Source organism: Cyprinus carpio, chromosome B11 (genome assembly GCF_018340385.1).
Source record: "Cyprinus carpio isolate SPL01 chromosome B11, ASM1834038v1, whole genome shotgun sequence".
NCBI classification, from domain to species: Eukaryota; Metazoa; Chordata; class Actinopteri; order Cypriniformes; family Cyprinidae; genus Cyprinus; species Cyprinus carpio.
This window is the reverse complement of record NC_056607.1, coordinates 6,742,721-6,766,819: the sequence shown is the minus strand read 5'-3', so window position 1 is coordinate 6,766,819 and position 24,099 is coordinate 6,742,721. Positions and strand designations below refer to the sequence as shown.

Here is a 24,099-nt window from a genome sequence, read left to right as displayed (position 1 = left end):
GAGAGAAAAACATTTATAATAAAGTAAGTTAACTTTTTTCAGTTTTTCAGAAGGACAAGAGGCAGTATTAAAAAGAAACATTGACAGGAAATCAGCTAAATTTAGCATGCATAGCCTAGCATGACAGAACGACCACGGTTGAATGAGAGCAAGAAACTCAAAAACTTAAATTTTTTTTCTTAGATTTAGCTTTTTTTTTTTAAGCAAAAACAGAGAATTAAAACAGAAACGAGAATGAGGGAGCGATCGAGAGAGAGGGGTGAGCGTTTCTCATTAGCATGCTCAGTCAGGTACGGCTCTGGTCTGGCTAGCTCAGAGCACATCCAGCTGTACTGGAGTCTGCCAGCTCCCCCGGCCCACAGACCCCGTCATAATTACTCGCTTTAAGAAGAAGGAAAACGGGGGCATTATGAATACTTCCCTCCGCCTCTATCTATCTCATCAATGCGTCTGTCGTCGTCTAATTAGCGGTCTAACTGATGAAAAATACCCTTGTCAAAATAACTCAAATAATGACAAAAGTTAACGCAGCACCCCATTTACTGCAGAACAGTCTCAAAGAATAAAAGCTGTCAGAGAAGAGAGTTCACTGATGTCACAAAAAAAAAAGAGTGGGAAACAATGGATTAGGTTTTTAGGCGAGTCTATATTTACATTTAGTTATTTCGCACCAGTTAGAAGAGAATCTAGAGACAAACAAATGGTTTCTATACAATAACAAATCAAAACATTCCGAATTTCTCAGATTTAAAATTTGAGGTTCAAAATTAAGAAAAACTATGTATTTTTGTAAAAAAAAATGTAATATTTTTCCTATATCCAAATTTACTTACTACATAGTAGGTGAAAACAGTTCATTCACAGAATTCACAGTATTTAGATGCAAACTAACCAGGTGACGTACTACTTCCTCAGAGTTTCTGATGTGTTCATCTGACAAACACTTTACTATCCCATGAGGCCACTGGAGAGGTTTGTGAATGGCAGTGAAGCAACAATGACACCATGGCAGATGCTGTATGTCTGGATTTCATTCATACTACACGCATATATACTACAAATCATATACTATAACAATAGTCGCAAAATAAGATCTCAGTCAAATGTAGAACCTACTAAGACAGTATGCGATTTCGAATGCAGCTTTAATTATGATGCAGGACTTTATTCTGCCACCTACTGGTGTGGAGAAGGCATCACAAACAAATGTTTCCATTTGTAACCCAGACCTACCCTATTTATTGACATATTGGCCACACATGATTCATTTAATTCCAAACAATAGGTTTTCGTTGAGATGAAGTAAGTTTTATTTTTGCTGGTAAAGTGATCTTAACATGGCCAACACCATTAAGGAATGACATGTATGCTAAACTGGCTATCAAAAGTACAATTAATTTTTTTAAAAGTAATATTTCCATAGAGGGAATAACATATAACACCTTTAAAATTCTTACATAACAGTACCAGTTGCATATTAGATTCACACAAACAAACACACCCCACAGGAAGTACTTTGTCTGTCTGATTAAGGGTAAATACCAAACATGAGGGTCGACCTGCTGTGCTCTGCACAACATCTGGAGCGGATCAACATCTGTGTCCAGGTTGCCAACTTCGCTAAACAAAAGCTGGCAGCCTTGAGCACAGAGCTAATCGAGAATGATAGGAAGGGGGTAGATGATGATGATGAAGGCCTGCGGAGAGGTGAACAGAAGATCTGGGAGACTCACAAGATGCTCGTGCCTGTTAACAAACAGTCGTTCAGATGGAAGTTTGACGACGGCTAATGCATAAAAAAAGATGATAATTTGAAGGTCTTTTCAACTGTTTTCATCCATAATACAACTATATCCCACTGACTTTCATTGAATGGACAAACAAGTCATGGTATCAAAAATATTTTTGTGTTTATTAGAATAAAAAAAATGCATACAGCTTAGGAACAACACGAGGGTGAGTAAATAATAGACTTGTTTTGTGCACACTGTGCCTTTAAGAATCATTTTACTTTAAGTTCATTTGAATGAAAAATGTATGGACTCCACTAATGCAAGCAAATCATGAGACGTGAAAGCATTTACCAAGTGATGGCTTTTCAACAATCAGAAGTGGCACAGCAAAGGCAACATATCAAATTCCATCTTCTAACCAATTTCTACAGAGCTTCACAGTGGCTGCGAGCTGATAATTCAAAGGTGGCAACTGGGGATGAAATTACCTTATGTGGGTTGTCATGAAAAGAAAGAAGCAGTATTTTCTGTCCTTTAAATTAAAACCTATTAATGGAAGCACTGCAGAGAACACAAAGGATTTCAAATTAATATCCACTGAATAGGCTCAGGTTTACATGCAGTGATCATAATGCTTCTGCAGTCCTGCGTTATAGAGTTGCAAAGTGTCTGTCAAGAACGGTCATATAGAAAATGAATTTCGGGGTGTGGCATTTGGGGCAAGATGCCTGATGGTTCCTGGAAGTAGATATCGATCTTGTTTCAAGGTTTTTGATACTGTGCTTAGAGAGAGCAGCTTCTCTACATTCATTAATCATTCAGAGATACTTGTTGTGTTTACAGTCCAAATCTAGCACATTTTTGCAAGAGGCTTTTCAATTTAGATGCTTTAAAGATAACAGTGCCTCACCGCCTATATGCGACTGCTTCAGTGCTTTAAATTACTATGCATAATGCATCTCGAAACGGTACTTGCGTGGTTTTTGGATTAGATTTCAACATCGCTCAATGCTGTGCTATTTACGCATCAAATAAATTTGAATCTGCTGGTTTGTGGGTATGTTTAACAGCATATTATGAGGCTATTGTTGATGGTGAAACTATTAAACAATACTTCACTGCGAGAGTGTTTGGCAAAGTATAATCAATAAAAACTAGCTAAATGACTCACTATGTTTGATGTAGACGCTAGACAAATAATGAAAACCTTTTCCTAAACCACATCCACAAAGAATGTACACTGGACTACAATAACACTGCAGAAAATGTGCCTTGGAGTATTTCACCAATTCCACATTGAAATATGTGAATAACTAACGATATTTAAGTGTAAACTGCCTGAGCTAAATTTGGCCCAGTGGGCCGTAAGTAGCCCAGAGAAGTTGTAAGACACGTTGTTAGGGGTTTTGTTTGATCAAGCATAATTTCCAGGGCTCTTTAGGGAGCAATAAATAAACAGATAATGGAGCTTGATGCAAAAACGGCAAGGGCTTTGTAACTGGGCAAGCTAAGAATGATGGCTAACCGGAGGGTACGAGCATGGCAGCTTCGCAAGGCGCAAACAGAGTAAAGCCACTTGACAGGACGGCGAGCCACTCTCAGAGTGAGGATCATCTGCCGTGTTCATTAAATCTGCCTGCAGGACAAAGTCATCTGTGCTCGTCAACAGCATTCTGCTGACAAAAAGCGATAGGTGTTCAGCAACCAGATGAATTCAGAGAAGTACATGCATGAAAACATGAATGCATAACCACTAGAAAACACATGTGGGGATATAAATGCACATGGGTGTGTGTAAACGTGCTTTATGATATCTAGCCATGCAATCACAATTTTAGAGGCTTAGCATCCTCTAGGACCCTTGATGTGCATAAGAAACCCGAAGGCGGATTTGACTCAGGAACACATACTGACTCTGAATCAATGTCTACAGTTTTATTGATTTGTGTTTATAAAAAAAGCATTGCCATTAGCAAAAGAGGGATTTGTAAGATCGTCTGAACTAGGGATATCAAAAATGCCGATATGAAAAGTCAATACGAAAAAAAATTGAGATATACTGGTATTTATAGAGTATCTAGAGTACTGACTAAATCCAGTAACCACGGGCTTTCTAAATAACTCTTTGAGTGCTAAATGTTGGTATTGACTGCAGTAAATTTGGTTTCGTGAGAACACTGACCTGAACTAAGTGTTTAATGAATTGGTCAGTGAATTAGAACATCTATTATAAAGAAAAATCTTGTTTACACATATTTATCATTATTTTCCAAAATGTTTTTAAATATATACAGAGTTCTGTCATGAAACTGATAGCAGTCCGATGGGTCTAACTCAATGACATCATTATCACACGGCACAGCTGATTGGTTCTCTCCTGTATTGGTAGCCAATGAGCTGGCTGCTCAACATTCAAATATATGACTAGAGCTTTCAGTAGCAGTGCAGCTCGCTTCAGAACACAGAATTCAACATCTAAGATAAGTGAATCACTGTATGTATTGCGTGGTCTGCCTAATTGAATAAAAAAAATAATAATAAACGACCATAATCAAGTTTAACTAAGTGTCATATTAGCAGTTTGCAGTGTATGCAGCAGTGAATATTAAGCATATTAGCAGCAGCATTTAGCATCTGTTTTATACAGCTGGAGCAAACGCAGTTTAGAGCATATGTAATCACTCTGATGACACACCGATACGGACATGAAACAGGTTAAATTAAATAGGCTAAGTATTCTTGTGTATTCAACAGGGGTTCGCCATATACATCAGCAATTATTCCAGTTTTCATGTTATTTTTAAGGTCGATGTTTTCATTGTGATGAGTGTGTGGTTGATTTCAGCTGCGCACAGCGTCTGAAGCACAATATCGCTGTGGAAAGATCCCTAAACTCCAGCACAGATATGTTTTCATCAAGGCTCACATAGCCATAAACCACTAGCGTTAAACCAGTCAGCGTGGTAGCCCAGGCACATATAGTATTAAGACATGCAGTTCACATGGCTCTTCGGAGCAGCAGCAGTACATATGTCTTGGTTGATAGATCTGCTTTTTTGGGGGTGTTTTGTTCTTGTTTTGGCTTGTATTGTTCCTTCTATGTCTCCTGCTTTGTGGGGGTTATTTCATGTTTGGTATATTTGCAGCAGCAATATTCTTACATGCTCACAGCAGCATGTTGTGGATGTATTGGCAGTTGCAGATCTATTCCGCCAAGACCAAATACATTAACATTGCCATGTACATTAGCATGCCAATCCCTCCGGGAGTTGTCATATATATATATATATACACTGATTTATTATTTTACAGATATCATTAGGTTTTAGACTTACTGACCTTGACATAATCATAAGTCTTTTTTTTTTATCTTCCCCAAAATGAATTTTAATCCAGAAATTACAAACTTGCTTATCAAGTTACTATACATACAAATTGCTCTTTAATCAATTTTTGAATAAATGAATCGAAAAAAATTAGTGGCATTTCATTGACTTGAATGTCACTGCACGGGGTTGTCAGTTCTTGAAGAGTAATAATTATTAATTGTTGTGTGTTAATGAATAATGTAGTTTCTCATAATGTGGCATCATGTTCTCTTCTTTTCACCAGGTTACTGATTAAAACTTACTTGCTAATTAGCATGTACTAATTGCCTCTACTTGTGACAGACTTGGCTGCATTACCATCCATGACTGACTAAAAATAGCATGCTCTCTCTCCCTGCCTCTGCACAGGTTGATGTCAAAGATGACTCACTTACACAGCGGGCAAACTACACAGCAACTGTGGGAGCAGCCACAGATGCCCCAGTGACACACCCCATCAAACCCCTGACCGAAGAGCACAAAACATCTCTTGTCTCTGGACAGCAGGGGTTGATGGGAATAATGCAAAGCTTTTAACATAGGCCTACAGTTCTGTACTAAGCAATAAGGCATCATCATAAGAAATCCTCTCAACGACCGAAATGCAGGGCTACATGACACAAATGCTTACTAATTTTTAGTAGCTAGCTTTTATGTAACTGGCTTTCTACATTAGCTTACAGCTTAGCAAGCTAATTTCACATTTGCTTCCCTGACACTTGCAGACAATGCCAACATAGACATCCAAACGTGTGCACTAGAGAATGACAAATGTCAGCCTGCAGGAAGTATTCAAATGTTAGACTGTGTAATTATCACTTGAAAATAGATGTATAAAAACACTAAAACATCAAGATCCTTTGACTGAAGGTGTCTTTGATGTGCTAATATATGCACACACACACACACACACACAGAGGTTGTGACTTCTAACACTACAAGCTCTTTTCAGTAGGGAATTGAATAGAGTATATAAGCATACTTTAATTCTACACATAATGCCTAAAACAAAAAGCCTTTACTACCGCCACTACTATGACTTTGAATGCATTGACTCTCCACAAAGAAATGCTCCTCTGAAAGATGCTTCAACACTTTAGCAGAACATTAGATGGTGGATAATGTACAATAAAGACCACAAGATCACAGAAGTGCAGGCACCTGAGTGTTTGTTGTACAAATTGCATCTTTGCAAGAGGGCCACCCGTCATGCTGGCAAACATGAGAAAACCACGGCAGGTAATAAGGGGAAGCATTTTAATAAATAAAATAAATATCATTGGTTGCCACAGGCTTGGTGACACAGTTAAAGAGTAATGCAGTTCTTCTGCAAATATTGCTCAGAGGGACAACATGAGTCAGTTTCTCAACAGTAAAGCATTAATGAAAGCAAAAGCCAGGGGAGACCTTAAGGCGAGGCCTCTGGGGGTGAGGTGGACAGCTCTGGATGAAAGACCAGCTGTCTGTCAGAGGCAGTTCATGTGTTTTAGTGGTAGCAGAACACAATGGCTTTTGAAAGAGATACATTTAAATGTTCCTCTTTTGGAAGTGTCATTATGTATGTGCGAGTGTAGTTTGCTCACCTGAGTAGGCCCAGTAGGACTCTTCAGCCGCCCTGCGGTGCCTGTCACCGATTGGCCGGTCATGATGCTCCGCTTTGTTCCCATCAGCCAATGCTGAAACAGAAAAATAATGAGACATGGTTTTAGATTATGTGCTGAGATTGTCATGTGGACAATGTGAATCTGCATCTGTCTTTCTGATCCCCATTTGGCTGATTAATATTAAAAGTATTTGTTACACTTGGTTAACTATATATTTTAATATATTTAGTTGTATTACCCTACACCGTGCTATCTAGTTTTCTTTATTGGGATCAGCCATTGAAAAATCCATTTTCATATAGGGACCCACACAAGTACACAAACATACACAAATCACGAGGGTCAAACTACAATTTACAACTTGAGGCAAAAAAACAAATCACGAGATACAACCTCACACAGTAATGCACCAGCCTGCGATCTCTGGCTGAACCAAGTCATTAAATCCTGTATAAACCAATCTGGCTCAAAAAAAACCACTCCATTAGAGAGAAAAACAGCCCCCCACACAGAGGTATTTACAGCCTGTCTGCTCTGGGATCAGTTTCCCCCTCCCTCATTAAACATGTATGAGGGGCTAAATAAATAAACAAGTTCTGATTGGCCGGTGAGAGGAAGGCTAAAGCACTAAGTGGCGAGTCAAGGAGGCTGCGGACAGGTCGCTGGCAGCCAGAGACAGTGGGCTGTTCCACAGCTCCATCAGAGACACCAAGACCAGCTGTGTCCCACCGGTAGGCCGAACTAATCTAGACTCAAACCAGCAGGAGTTCCAGAACCCTTCACTTACTTGCTCAGGGCTCTAAGGCTCATATTAGCTGTGAGAATACAACACCAGAGGATTGGGGAGCTTAGATTAGCTTAAAAACCCAAACCTCTCAGTCGCCAAGGATGCCAGAGATGTGTCTGGTTTGAATGAGAATTTGTTCCGACTTGCAGCACAGGCTGGAGGGGTTAGGAGGGATGGCACACATCCCAGCAGCCTGTGGCCTCTGTGTGAGTTTATCAGAGGCGATCTCAACCCCTCGGTTCCTGGCTGCGGGATGTCAGGGATGCACTGGAAGGTGAAGAGACGATGTGAGATCAGCCTCACAGCTGTCGTCCACGTCCAAACTCTCAAACACACTGTGGCAGGACTTGGGGGTGACTGCCATTTTAGATCTAGACTGACCCCCAAAAAAGAGTCACTTGAAGGGAAGGAAGAGAATAGCTGAAGAAAGCACTGAAAGGACTAAAACCATGGCAAGATGTTAACGAGAAATGGGCCACGTTGTTTCCGCAAGCCTGCCGATGTGCTGACCACACTACGGTAACAAGGACACACTGCCTAAAAGCCATCACTCAAAACATAATGCAATTTACATGGCCCCTCTCTCTCTTCGAGCATGCTGGGTAAGTATATACTGATATGAACAATGGGTGACTTTTTGTTTCAATGACAAACTGCCTTCTGCTCCTCGCTGCTCTACTTCTTCAGGATAGCGGCTTGGGCATGGTGGTGAATGCCAATGAGAGTGTATGCTATGGCTTCTCTAAGAATTACATTATTGATTGCCGATATTCTTTGAACAGAAAATGTAATTATGCAATGCAGCATGCCGGGCTTAGTCGCTATCCTCCCGATATGTCACTCATGCTCTTTCTCTTTCCCTCAGTCACTGCCTCCCTCCCTTTGTCCCTGTCCATCCATCAGTGAAGCTGTCTCCCTCTCTCCAACACTCCAAAACTTACTTCCTGTGAGTAACTCGGAGAGACCTGGGATGCTCCTTCGGTCGCTCTGAGGAGTCAATACATCGGCAGCTGAGTCAACCTCTTCTAAAGGCTTGCTTTCTTCATTTCTGTCTTTCAGAGATCTCTTCCAAACCTGTCTACATTCCCATATGCTGTTCTGGCTGTTTACTCACATGGTCACTTGTTTCAAGAAGAGCCAATGTTTGTTTTTTGCCCTTTGGCCAATACCAGCTCCTACGTCACTCAACAAACACCTGCGCCTACACATCACTGTACACCGGGCCTTATTTTCTCTCCTCCAGATGTCTTCAACAATGGAGTATAAATGCTTTAAACAACTAAATAATTGGGGAACAGCACCTTGTCGAATGTGACTCAACATTCAATCTAAGAGAAGCACCATGTTTCAACCCAACAGCCTGTAGATACATTCTAGCAAGAGATATGGAGAGGTTAGAGAGTGGAGGGGAAAAGGTCATATGCATAAGTTGGACAAACATAACATAACCCAAAATTATTGGTATGGCCAATCAAGCCTCTTCCACTGAGCTACCAATTACAACATTTACGCATTTAGCAGATGCTTTTATCCAAAGCGACTTACAGTGCATTGAGGCTATACATTTTTTTCAGTATATGTGTTCCCTGGGAATTGAGCCCACAACCTTTTGCACTGCTAATGCAATGCTCTACCACTAAGCCACAGGAATTAACCAAGCTTAAGAAACTGTAATGGGTTTTAAATTCTTTTTCCTAAGGACCGGCCTTACTCACCAACCAGCTGACTGGTTACTGCTCTTTTCACTGTTCTTTACTGATCCGGGCTCAATAACGTGGTTGCACTTTCTTTTTTCCATTGTGGTGCTGATAAATCAGAATTAGAATGTACATGACCAGTCATGTAGTCACTAGCAGTTCCATCAGCATGGTTCACCTGTCCTGAGTGTAGTTCGCTAACTGTGTTGAGACATACATCCATAGAGTTGTTTGTAATCACACCATACTGAAACTACTGAAAAAATGCTACTGTGCTCAGGACAGTTTGGCCAGATGGATGAAAAATGCTTAAAGAGACACTTAACAGATGTCTTTCTTTTTGTGCGGGACTGTTTTCAGATGCGCAGTGCACACACATGTAAATCAAGCCATATGAATGGGGACATACCATATACAGATGAACCCAAACTGGGGCTGGGTGATTTTTCCAATTTTATCGATTAATTCAAATGTAATGTTTTGCCATGATTTTATTTTTTATAAATCGAGGAATAGCGATTTTAAATTTATACATTTTCAAATGTTAGTATTAGACACTTTGACAATATGTCAATTATAACAGTAAAGAGAAAAGAATGATCCAACCACATGTCGGCGAACGTGATGAACCGGTCAGGTGTAATGCACTCGTATCGCTAGGCGACATTCACACAGAATACAATTTTGTGCGCAAAGATGCGGGCAGTGGAATAGGAAAAAAATGCAAGAAGATGGGAGTGAACTTTTTTTAATTTGAGCGCCGCATTTTTAGAATGCCGTTTAGAGTGCAACAGTGAAACGTGTCCATGTTTACATAGACCAAACAATGGAAAAGTAGCGCAATCGAATAAAAAACCTGTGAAGAACTACTAGCCTACTGTATGTCTGACATTTGATGTTTGCATTATGGTGACATGCAGGCTGAAAGCTGCTGTTGTTTTTACAGAACATTTATAGTTAATAATAGTCTACTGGTGCTATACCTTCAGTCATTTTGAATTTCAATTACCTTGACTCTTGACTTTTAAAAGCATTTTCCTCATATTACTTCTGAACATATTATATGTATAAGAAAAGTTTGTACAAAATGTAGTTGTAGTTCATGCATCTTTTCTGCAAATATATTTATCAAGTGTTTTGTTTAACATTTACATTATGTTGACAACTTCATGTGTGGTGCACTTGAAATCGAATTTTCTTTAACTAGATGGTTAACAAAGAAAAAGTTACTTGAATCATGTTGTAATGACATTTTTTAAAAGTTGACTAGTAAAAAATTGAGAATCGGTCAAATGTTCTGAAAAAAAAATCGAGATTTACATTTTTTGCCAAATTGCCCAGCCCTAACCCAAACTCTAAATTTAGCATGTGAAGGGTGATTTTACTACTTAACTATTTGTGCTGTATGTGATATCTAATGTGTGTAATGATTCTAAGAATGTCATTATAGGCCTGTCACTGTGTCACTTAATATAATGATAAAACCATCCCAAATGATTTCGCTCAAATTTTCCAAACTTCAAGAGGCATTTTCCAGCAATTTCATCCTGACAGTATGGTTAAGAAACACACACACATTCAGAGATGAAGGCACTTACAAGAAAGGGAACATGTCCAGTGAAGTGCACACACTGACAAGTATGACAGAGCTTAGTCTCACACACACATTCTGATTGCTTCATTCCTGTGGTATATGGGGCAAGCTAAAAACAAAAAAAAATTAGTTTGACACCCTCTGCCCCTGCTTTGGGTACTGAGATGGAGAAAACTACATCTCTTGCCCTGCTTTAAGAGCAGGAGAGGGGAACAGTGTAAGAGAGAGAGAGAACGTTATCAAGAGATACCAAGAACAACCAACCACCACTGGAAAAACAACAACTCATAGCCAGATTACAAACACACACCACACCAAGCACAGATGTCAACACACAAACTTGTACACACCCAAACACACACTCAATTCAACTCAATATGCACAAAGAGCCTTTTGTACACACATGATCAAGAGAATGCATAAGGCTGGGCTAACATCACACACACACTAAAAGAATGTCATATTGTTCAAAAACAAGCAACATCGACTTAAAGCACAATCTTTCAAAATCTAGAATCAACTGCGAGTCGATGCCAGTGTACGCTTGCCTTCTGTGATCAAATCTCCGGCGCCAGGGGTTCCATCTAGCCTGGCTCTTCTAAATGAATTCTGACGTAATTGATTTACATCCCTCTATTAGAGCTGCAGAGTTTTATGAGGAAGATATTGGGAGCTGACGTTTTTGTCAGGCTGTCTCCACAGAAACAACGACAGAACGAGGAGAGTTATGAGGGCTTCGTTTTCAGACACGGATTCCGGAACTCTCAATGAGACAAGTCTCAGAGGAGCCATGCAACGTCATCTAACTGCCACTTTGAGATTGCTTTTGCAGAGGACGGGCCAATCATCGCTTAATGAAAGTGTCTGTCAAAAAAGTTTATTCTGAATGAAAGGAGCTCTTTATGTTAACCACCATTGGTGATCAATAAAAGTTCTGCAGATAATTCAGAAATATTAAACTTGAGACCTTAAAGGAAAGTAAGGTGTATTAATGTAGAAAGAAAAGGCTACCATTGACACATTATTTAGGTTTTATTTAGGTTTCTAAAAAAAAAAAAAGTAGTGCTGTAAGTGTCCACTATTCAGTTCTGACTGTCATTCAGTTATTAATGTTCATTTATTAATGGTGACTTCAGCCTAAGGGGAAAAGCTGTTCTCATGCTTAATTGTTTCGGTTAGATAGTTTTGAATTTTAAGTTTGTTCCAGCTTCATTGAAATGCACATCAGGCATTCACATTCATGCACTTAACCTTGATTTTGCTTTTGTCTTTTTGGACAGGAGGGTCAGCATGTGTATGTGTGTCCTAATGGACTCATTAATATTCTCCTCCAGTCTCTCCTGAAGGGCGTTCACCCTGTGGGCATATCCAGGACACATATATACCCCACTGTCCCACGCGAAGATGCACATGCTTTTACACACATGGAGCAACATCTGTCGCCTAAATCTGTCCAGAAATCTGAGAGGGCAGCAAATACAGTGAGAACATGCTAGGAAAGATGGAAGAAACACAGATTAGGCATCATTCCCTTTACCCATGCTCCACTTAATGCCAATCAGGAAACGCTTGGCCATACAGTACAAGGTTTGATGTTAAAAAAACCATGGCACTTGTTAGAAGAACTGACTCAAAATTTTATAGTTGCAAGATTAATCTGCGGCAACTTGTATAACACTGATGTACAGTATAGATTTAAAATATCAGTCAACATTAATCCTCTTGTGACTTAATCCAAATATTTGGCTTCATTTGGATGCAAATTACAACTATGAAAAATTGATAATGTACAACCTCTGGCACTGAGAAGTCAAACTCCTTTCAGCTAAATTAATTTAAAAGCGCACAATGTACATTTTGTGTGGAATTAGTGCAATATTTGAGATGGGATCAGCTTTTTTTAATGTAATTAACTTCATTTTGAATATAGTATCAGCTGGATGCTGGGGTCTCTATTACGCCTTTTAACCAAAATGGTACCACTCTCAAAGAACCTCACGTTTTCACCGTTTTGAAAGCCAAACAATGAGGTAACTGACTGTGTGTCATTAAAAAAAGTAAGTAAGGACCTTACCAGAGACCTTCATTACACAGGTTGGAACAACTGGCACATGCTGGTGGTTGCTGATTCAAAAACAACATATGTAATAGGAGCAGCGCCCCTTTTTCAGTTAAGAAACACTTTTTTCTTAGGCTAGATAGGGCTCCAGCACCATCACGGTGTAGGTTGAAAGGCATGTTGGTGTGCTTTTATCTCTGTTGAGACAGACGGAGAAAAGAAAGGAAGGCAATGAAGTGAAATAAAGAACAGGTCCTTTTATTTCTCTTCAAGAGAGGCTTGAAGGTCAAGGCACACGAGAAGAAATATCCGTAACAGATTCCACATAGCAAGGCCAACAGCGGACAGCGGACAGCTGCTTCAGCCTGCCGTGGTTCAACTCCCACAGCTGTGAAAAGAGGTGACGAGTTTGCATCGAGTGTACGAAACTCTCCTGTGTCTTGTACGCATTTCAATATCAATGCCTGTAGACTCGTCAGACGCTGGTGAGGGAATTTGCGTCCCATCCATGCTGGGATTAAAAACATGCCACACTGTGAATCTAACAGGACAAAGGCTTTGAGGTCTCGAGACATCAGCCTTTGTAGCGTTTGTTATGTCTACATCAGAGTCCCGTGGCTTAGCAGCTATCTTAATGACTTCAAGGACAAGACAGGAGGTCTATTGTTTATGGAGCACTGAGTCCAAAAGAGCGAGAAAGAAGGAGTCTGAGAGAAACGGACTGTTATTAAATCGGAAGGCGCCTAAGCAGCTGACAAGCAGTGTGTGACTGTGTGTGTGTCAAATAGGGAATGAGAGAATGAGAAAGGGGGAGAGACAGTGAGAGGGAGGAAGAAAAATGGTGCTGGCAGCGCCAGGCGACACTGTTAGACATAATAACATAATTTGAAGTAATGATGGTTGCCCTTTAAGATAGTCCACGGGGAGAGAAAGAGAGATGAACTAGACTGTCTTTGGTCTCCAAAAGCAGCGTCCAGCCATATTGATGGCAAAAGCCATTTATAACAAAAGCGAACAGTGTACTGTCACTCCTTGACCAATTAGGATAAAAACAGTACATGAATGATTGGCCAACGTATTAGAGGCACCCAGTTCCGCTGCATATCCATTATTGGGGCAGTAAAAATTAAGCCTTTAATACCTGGAGAAAGCCAGTTGTTATCATAAATCACAGCATTACCATAAATCACAAATGGCAGTTGACCCCCTCAAGAAGGATCCAACATTTTTTTTTATTGTCGACAGGATCTAACAAATTTGACACAATAAGGAACAACATGGGTCCATTGGAACAACTGTGCCTATGTATATAGGCCTACATAAAATTCACTGCAGCTTCCAGTTGAAATGAACACTAGTGGTAGTAAAATACCAGCAACTTACAGTATATTACCTTCCGCACATATTATGATTACGGGGCAGATTATCGCTTAGCTTTTTAAAAATGAATTTCTTTTTACCATATTATGTTTATAACCTAATGTGTAACCTCAAAAAACTTACCATAGTACATGATTTACAAATAAATGTGAAACAAATATATTTTAATGTTTGCATCACATGAGCAGCTCCATATATATGGCTTTTTTAATACAGTAAACTTGCTCGGTAGCGCACCTGGTACAGCATTGCAGTTGGGACGTAGAGCGCTCTGATGCTATACCTTTGAAACACAAATCACACTAAAAGAGCTCAAATACTTGTAGATGCAAACTAAAATGTCATGGTTGGTTCATCAAATGCATTTTTATCTCAAGTTTGTTTTTCTAACATTGGCGTTTAGGTTTAGTTTGGGTGGTACGTCATTTCTAACATTTCAAAAGTATTCATACAGAATTTATCTTTACAAACTTTAGTGAAAAGCACAACAACCAAGTTGATAAAATGTTTCCAGATTCACACTCATCTGTTTCAGATAAAACAGAATGTGCGCTATAAACACAAGTTATTAATCCAGTTGAAGTTTTTCAGAGTCCTTCCAAAAAAAAAAAAAAATAGAAAAAAGTCTCTGTCAAAACTATTATAATGGAATGTTTGTGATTCATGTATTGCGTATTTAATTCGGTCAGAACACACAACTAATTTTGAATGGACTGACCAGTTTATGCTAATGCTAGCTATTACAATGCTTACAATGCACTTATGTAGTATTATGAATTGTGTTCTAACACTAACACATTTTGTAATGTAATGACGTGAAAACAAGCTTGCATTGTTTTTTCATGTCTGCAGACTGAAATTACAGCACCAGAAAGTTTATTTTCAAAAACCGTGCAATGTTTTGACAAGTCAAGTCTTCATCAGGCACAATACCATCCATCTTTTTTCGTCATTCTTGTTTTGTTATCCTGCACCTGAGCCCAATTTACAGTAGGTTTTGGACATGCACACATATTTTGACATCTGTATTACATAACCAGCTCCATATGTACATTATATATTTTGTATTTTTAGGGTAATTTCATGTCAACTTAAGAAGATCCTCACAAATGCATCCATTTTTAAACACAGTTCAAACACACATACTACTGTACATCCTATTGCTCTTTATAAATAGAAGAACATTTGCAAAATAAGTAAACATTCAAAACCTATTTAATTGATACAGTGTGTGCGAATCACACACTGTATACAAGCAGGAAAGGAGGTGCTTAATCATTTTTGCACCTGTTTGTGATTAGCAAACCCTCACACTCATAGCGGGGCATTAAGAATGCTAAAGACGCCGGCGGAGCGAACTGCAAGAGCCTCGATTAGACAGCAGTCAGTCACCGTGAGGAAAGAGAATGAGAAAACTGCTTCCTGTGGCTGTGACTGGGAGGAGACGCTGGCGCCGCTCCAGTGGACGTGTGTTTGTGTTCGAAGTGTGTGGAAAAGGGGGCGCCTCGGGGCAGGACGTTCGGGCATGGAACTCGGGCCCACAGGAAACGAGAGAGAAAAAGACGAGACCTCGAAATAGCACTCTACTTCCCCTCACTTCTATTTGCATACAAAAGCTAGAACTGGCCATGGAGTTCAGTCCCTCGAGGTTCCTACCGAATGCCAGGAACGCTCTCGGTACCTCTTACTCTCTCACTCTCTCTCTAGCTTTCTCTCTTAGTTTTGCCCAGAACTCCTTGGAGTCTATCAGGCACTGCATTATGCTTTCTGCTGGCTTCATTAGTCCTGTATGCTGCACCGGAGAATTTCATTACATACACATGCAGCCAAAGTTCACTAAAAAAACAACAGTCCCTGGGCTACACAAGTTTCCTTTGTGATCTGATTACCCAAAGAGAGTGAGAAAGATAGCGTTTGTGAATATAAGAATTGGTGTGAGCAAAAAAAAAAAAATACAAATCATGGAATAGATCCACACCCAATGAGAATTGCGTTGTCGTTTGAAACAAAACGCATATCGTGAACAGCGCTTTCACAGAAGGGCTGGATCCCAACCAGGCCGCCATGTGTTCTGTGAAACTGCGAATGTTCTTTGCCCTCTGCAATATGCTTCACAGATCTTCCGTATGAATAAATCACGACGGTAGATACCATATTTCCTGCGTCAAATTCTCATTCATGTCATTTGTCTCACTTGGGATCTTTCTCTATGTCTCATTTACATTTTTTAAACAATTAGTCATCACCAACCTGTTTGGTTTGACAGAGATGAGTATAATTTTGCCACAGATATGCCTTTGATGACAGAGGTGCGATGTTCTAGTGTTTTTTAAATGTGTGAATGTTTCATATTGGAGTTTTTAGTAGAAATCATTGTGCTAATGTCAAGAAACATTGACAAACACGTGTTTTACAGCTCTTGTTTTGTGCGTAGGTGACTGCATGTTTTTCGTAACCTCATCTGAAAGGAGAAAAGGCAATGTGTTTAGCCTCAACTGGTTGCGATGACACCACACATGCCGCCGCCATCCGGCTAATGATTTTGAATCGATATGGAGACCCGTGGTGCTCCTTCATGCAAAAGGGGTCACCTCGCAGGTCACGGCTAATCTATTACTGCCCAAACACCAATACGGCCTTGGACACAGAAAATGTCAGCACAAAAGTAAATGGAGAGAAGAATGTAATAATGCATAACCGATACAGGGAGGAAATGTGCATGCCTTTCAAAAGGTGAAGTATGCAACTTTTTTGTAGTTAAGACATTTTCTCTTATCCTGATTTGATCTAAAGAGACAAATTTATCACCATGTAAAAAATTATTTTACACATGCAATATATGACACTGGACCACAAAACCAGTCTTAAGTCGCAGGCGTATATATTTGTAGAAATAGCCAACAATACACTGTATGGGTCAAAATGATACATTTTTCATTTATGCCAAAAATCATTATGATATTAATTAAAGATCATGTTCCATGAATATATTGTTTAAATTTCTTACTGTAAATATACAAAAACTTAATTTTTGATTGGTGATATGCATTGCTAAGGACTTCATTTGGACAATTTTAAAGGCAATTTCTCAATATTTAGATTGTTTTGCACCCTCAGATTCCAGATTTTTAAATAGTTGTATCTCTGCCAAATATTGTCCTATCCTAACAAACCATACATCAATGGAAAGCTTATTTATTCAGATTATGTACAAATCAAAAGTTTATAAAAATGACCCTTATGACTGGTTTTGTTTATATATATACATATATATATATATAAAAAATAAATTCCTACATACTGTATCATTACATTTATGTTGCATTAACTTTTTATATTTAACAAGAGATTTTTTGACCTTGACATGCAGTCTTGTCTAAAAGGTTCCTCTCTATGACATAATGCATATAATTTCCTGTTTAATGGTTTTCTTTCTGCATGTTGGTTTGGTATACAGTTACTAATTCCTTTTGAAGATTGTAGAGCAAATAATGTGTGGACCAAGCTATCAAAATGACAATTTCTCAACTCTGTTCTTGTGTTGTTATTTATTAGTTAATATAGCTAATATACTCACCCCAGCTTTCTAGAATTTGGACACCTGGAAACTCAATTTATGAGCACAGACAAGATTAAGACAGCCACGCGTATGAAATTATTGTTTGTAGTGTGGCAAACAAGAGCAAAGGCTGTGAATGGGGAGGCTAGTCAACGTCAAGATTTCCACAGTGTAATCTCACCACGGCTGGACGCGGCAAAGTGTTGGACATGAAATTCGTGAATGTGGAAATTCGATTAACACCCACATGAGGTGATGAGATCCCTATTCTATAAACACACACACAGAGCCACACACAGCTCAGCGCTGGCCCAATGCAAACAACGAGCTCTTCCCCCCTGCCAGTGGCTAATGACAAGACCCACTGCTTCATGGCAGGAAAACCATCTGGTGGCTGCAAAGCTTTTAAACCAAACAAAACACTGCCAACCAGAACAAACTGTGAGATCGACCATGACTGCACACACATACACAATGGCAAGCATCATTCATGTCGTCAGGTTGTCACGGATGTGGCGTGGGCTCATATAACTTTGCTTTAGGCTGCTTTGCGAACTTGTAATTTGTTTTCACAATTTTTTTGCGAACGTGTGTGTATGCGGACACATATTCGATATGATAAATACAGTGAACGCAGCATGTGGCACAGAGGTCCTGCGGATTGCAGCCTCAGTAGATTACACACCTACATTCATCACATGCACTTTCTGAATCATGCTTATTTAGCTGTGTGGAACTGCTTCATAATCACTCAGTGTGGCACTTCCAAATATAACATTCACTACACTTTTACTTTGTGCTGAAATCATGGAGACACAGGAAATGGGCTGAAATGTGAAAGGGGAGGAGACATCTTCCTGTGTGTCCCATTATGACAAAGACAAATACATACGAGGACAAAAAGAGCTTTAAATCGATTTTGCTCATCAGGGCTCCATTTATTTGATTTAAAATACGGTAGGAGCAGTAAAATTCTGAAATCTTATAACAATTTTAAAATAACTGTTTTCTATTTTAATATATTTTAAAATGTTAAATTATTCCTGTGATGGGAATTTTCACCAGCCATTACCCCAGTCTTCTTAGATATTATAAATGTGCTTACTGACACTTTTTTATCAGTTTAGAAGTCTTAATTTCTTCATAATGGCTTTAAACATTAGCATAATTAATCTTGAAAAATTTAAAGTCAACAAGCAAAAGAACTGCACATTTATCTTGTGTAACTTATTTGATGCATCCCAATGTTAACATTTCTTTTAAAAATATTGTTTTTATTATTGCGGTAACCATTATTACAATATTGTCAACAAGCATTAAATATGGCAATAACTGTTTAAATATTGGTAAGATTTTAAAAAGCTAGGCTATATTACCTACAATACTAGCCTAAAACATTGGCTAAATAGCCTTTAAGCTAACATAACCAATAGGCTGTGTGGCATGGAAGCCTGTTTTCGCAACTGAATAAAAAATCAAAAAAGGTAATTGTGAGTTTTTATCTCACCATTCTGACTTTTTTCTCGCAATTGCGAATTTACATCTCGCAATTCTGATTTTTTGTCTCAGAATTGCATGATGTAAATTCAAAATTGTGAGTTAGAAAGTCAGAATTGCATGATATAAACTCGCAATTCTGAATATATTTCTCAGAATTGCAAATTTAATCTCACAATTCTGGGAAAAAAATTTGAATTGCAAGATGTAAACTTGCAATTGCAAGAAAAAAAATTATAAAAAGTTGCAATTACCTTTTTTTAACATTGTTTTTTTTATTCTGTGGTTGAAACAGGCTTCCATGGTGTGGCCTACGTGATATCTGTGCAAATGTAAAGTTTTAATTTAAAAATTAAGCTAGCAAACAACATGCACTGAGGAATACACAAAAGACCTGGAATGTATACTAAGACAATTATGATTTCATGTTGATTTTCCGTTTAAAGAGCATTAAAAACACACACACACACACACACACACACACACACACACACACACACACACACACACACACACACACACACACACACACACACACACACACACACACACACACACACTTCCTTCCCTAAAGAGTAAAAAAATAAATAAGCTTTTAACCAACTGCATCTGTTTCACAAAGTTTGAGCTTCACACTACCAGCCACCCTGTGGATTATGATTGTGAAGAAAATGAGGCCAATTAGTGAGTCAGATTTCCAGGTTTTCATCAAAATGGTCTTCAGCGGTACCTGCAGTTCCTCAATCTGCATGTGAAATTCATCCTTGCTTTAAATAGTAATTCTAAAAGAGGTCATTCCATAAAATCCCTGATTTATTCAAAAATAATTGATCATAAAAGGAGAACCAGAAAATCCCAAAATCTGATGAATTTCAGATGAAGAAAATGTGCATGGGGCAGATTGGAATTTGCGTAAATAATGCTAAACGCTAAACGAAACGACCTGGCCACAACGACAGCTCTGCAAAGGCAAAAATAAAATATTGTAAGTAAATTATTGTAAGTAAAATGCCTGGTGTTAGCAACTCAAAGCAATTTCCGATAAGACGTCGGTGTGCTGAAGTGAATCCAACTAATAAATGAGGAGAACTGGTGAAACGTATTTTCAGCTGATAAAACATACCTATGAAATGTATTTCTCATTGGACTACCAAATCTTATTATACACCTGTGAAATGGGGGTGGGGGCGGTAAAGCTCGAAAAGCATCAGTGGTAAAGCTCTCAATTCAGCATCCCATTAAAAATACACTTAAACCACTTTGGAAGGAAGGAGAAAGAGGATGTGAAAGCAATCCCTGTTCTTAGCTCGCTCGCTCTCAGTTTTCTTACATGGCACTTCATATTCTTCTGTGCATATGAAATAACAGTGACATTTGGAGTGACAAATTTGAACTGATTAAAATAGTATAAACAATGCATCAACAATTCAAAGGTTTAAAGAAGGTGGTATGTGTTTGAATGCATTTGAGTGTGCTCTTCTCCGTAAAATTCAATTTGAAATCCTGAGTGTGTGTGTGTGTGTGTGTGTGTGTCAGTTTATGTTAAGAGACAGGAAGGGAGAGGGACTGCCTTATTCCTCCTCATGCTCTGCTCCGTAAAATTCAATTTGAAATCCTGAGACGACAGCAGAGCTCATGGCAACACGCAAAAACTGTGCTTCCCAGAGACATCAAAGACAGGAAGTGATGTATTAAAGAGACACAAGGAGAGCTGGGCGGATGGGTGACAGGATGGCACTGATGCGCAACTGAATCACAAAAAAGAACTGTGATACAGAGATTTTAGATGCTAATACCATTTTTCTCTGATATATACCATAGTACTGACTTCCATATTAATATACAATGATATTTGCATGTAGCATGGCAATACTAAATAAAAAGACCTTAATATTACCATGCTACATCATGTAAATATTAATGATATTTTATATTAGTGTCATTGCATATTAATGATATAATGTAGTTATCTGGATTACCATACAGTATATATATATATATATATATATATATATATATATATATATATATATATATGTATATATATATATATATATATATCCCATACATAAATACCATAGTATATCTGAATAAAAATATAATATTTTTGCATTATATAAAAAACTATCAATTCAATCAAACTAAATGGCAAAACGTTATCAGTGCTAGTTTGTTCATTTGCAGATGCTGTTCAATTGGATATTTTATTATCTAGCATTATTAATTGTGATCTGAGCGTTTAAAAGTGTCCAATAACTGTACATTTTTTGTTGGTGTAGGAGATGGTTTACTGGCACTTGCAAATTCGCTTATTTTGCTTACCACTAAGATACATAAACTTATCAATTTATTCTGTTGGGTCAGCTTTTCAAGCCTACATTTCTGACTCTATTCATTTATATTCATTCTTTCATTTTAAGTGGCCCAGCAACGCCCTAAAATCATTTGATTTATGTCGCTCCTCCATTTTAGCTCCACTAAATGACAGGGAGAAGTAGAGACATCTCATTTCAATTCAAATAGACTGACGCACAACCATATTTCATTCAAGCTGTACACACATCCTTGAGAAAGCTATTAGACAATGGCAAAAAGAAGGGAATGATGAATTTACTTCCCTGATGGAGGGTAGCATGCCCTGGATTCTCTTTCCATCACCGACGACCAAACAGAAATATTACAGTAAACCCTCCCTCATGTAAAGAGGCCTAATGGACCTTTCCAATAAACCAGTGTTCAGATACCCAATGTTCACTGACTCTGTTTATGGAGGGCAGAGTTATTACTTTATAATGGGCTTGGTTCAATCTGAAAGTTAAATTCAAGCTAGAATCGATTGTGAGAAGTTGAATTGGTATTGTGTAAATGATATACTTTACCTCGGTGCTTTCATTCAACGGCATCAGAGCGGCAAAAACATTTCAGAGAAATCAATAGAAGGCAAGTCATCACAGATTAAGCTCAGTATAGTTTAATTTCTCCCTGTGGAACACGAAAAGGCAGCTTACATGTTCCAGTGACCAAGGCTCAAGCTCATAAACAAAATATGGATCGCAATCCACAGCTGTGGTCTAATATAAAACAATAAATATTTATTAGAAAGAAAACACCAGGTTGAGAGGAGCACTAATCTTTACAGAAAACAAGACGATGCGGTTCATTAAAGACATATTGGGCAAATTGTTTTTCCATCCAAATTAATAAGAAGAACCATCTGTAGGGAAAACCTTTTAATTTAATTTCACTGAAGGTACTGTATTATGTTTTTTTTTATGTGTTCTGTTTGTTATTTATTTATGTATTTCTTTATTTTTCAAACTTCTTTCTTTCTTTCTTTCTTTCTTTCTTTCTTTCTTTCTTTCTTTCTTTCTTTCTTTCTTTCTTTCTTTCTTTCTTTCTTTCTTTCTTTCTTTTTTTTCCTGGCTGCTGTTTTCTTCTATCATAAAGTTTTTTCTGTGGTGGGTGTTTTACTGTATTTTGGGGATTTTGCATTTGTAATTTAATAAAATGGAAAGTAATAAGAAACTTACATTTGTCTCTCTCTCTGCGTGTGTGTGTGTGTGTGTGTGTGTGTGTGTTATTATATAGGGCTACTACTAAAACATACTACTTGAAATAAACTTAAAATATAATAAACGTTAACTGAAATAAAATAAAATATAACAAAACAAAGCAACATTTCTAATTTTCAGTTCAAATTAATTAACTAAACTAAAACTGAAATACAAATACAAAATAACTAATAAAAATTACAAAAGCACACAACACAATTATTAACATTTTAAAATAAAAAATAAAAAATACAAAAATGATGATACAGTAAATAAATTAAGAAATAAACAACTTAATAAGCACCAGGGGATTTGCATTGGCACATGTTGCCGGCCACACTCGAACATCCATCGCCCATTTGAGCACCAGGACTCAATGTCAAACAGTAACAGTGTTCCAGCGCACTGAGTCATTTGCTGTGATTTGGAGTACTTATCCTGCCCCCACTGCAACTTCAGTCTTGTTATCTGGGCTCAGTTTAGCTCTAAGGTCATTTGAAGTATTTCCCGCTCCGAGCATTGCTTTCAGGGCGCTCACTAACTGCACCTACCAAATCACACGGGACGCCCAATTTATGGCAGCACACAGTGTACGCACATCACCGCGTTCTGCCTGCCTCTGGTACAAAACGGCTCGCAAACAGCATGGCATTGGCCTCGGAGTCCCTCGAACCCTCACCATGTCAATTAGCTGAGAGAGCAGGGTTAGATCTGAGAAGGGAAGGAAAGAGAGACGGAGGTGAAGAAGTGCCATGGGGTGCTGAACAATCATGAAGCCTTTACCAGAAATAACAACAAAGCAAAAGAGGCGACATGAATAGAGAGGAATGGAAAATAGAGAGGTGGAGGAGAATGAAGGAAGAGGAAGGAGGAAGAGGAAAGAAAAAAGTAGATAAGTCAACAGAGGATAAAGAGGGGAGGGGAAAACAGATGAGAGGCATATTGCTCTAATGAAGTGAACCCCTGCGGTGCTTATTGAGCATTAGATCAGTAATAATGAGAGTTTGTTAGCTAAATACGGCAAAGGTAAACAAAACATGGCTCCATGGGTTCAAGGAAACTCCAGTTCAAGGACACAGCATATTTCTAGGGTCAAGACATTTTTTTCTGGCTTGTTAAATATCTTGTTAAATATCTGTGTTGTTTGGCAGTCCAGCCAACCAACACAATCTCTTTCTTTACCTTTCCAACCTTCTTTTCTTGGCATTCGATTCTCTATCTATTAACCTTGTGTTCATCTGGACCACCAACCTGACAATTTCCACCACCC

The 24,099-nt window shown here is 38.4% G+C and overlaps 1 protein-coding gene across 1 annotated transcript in view; it reads right to left on the bottom strand.

The window, feature by feature from the left end:
- Positions 1-24,099, bottom strand: part of LOC109098790 (receptor-type tyrosine-protein phosphatase gamma-like) — a 234,184-nt gene that overhangs the window by 168,272 nt on the left and 41,813 nt on the right. Inside the window, exon 2 of the mRNA XM_042733681.1 lies at positions 6,685-6,777. Within this exon, the coding sequence (XP_042589615.1) occupies positions 6,685-6,777 (93 nt within the window). The remainder of the gene's footprint in view (positions 1-6,684; positions 6,778-24,099) is intronic.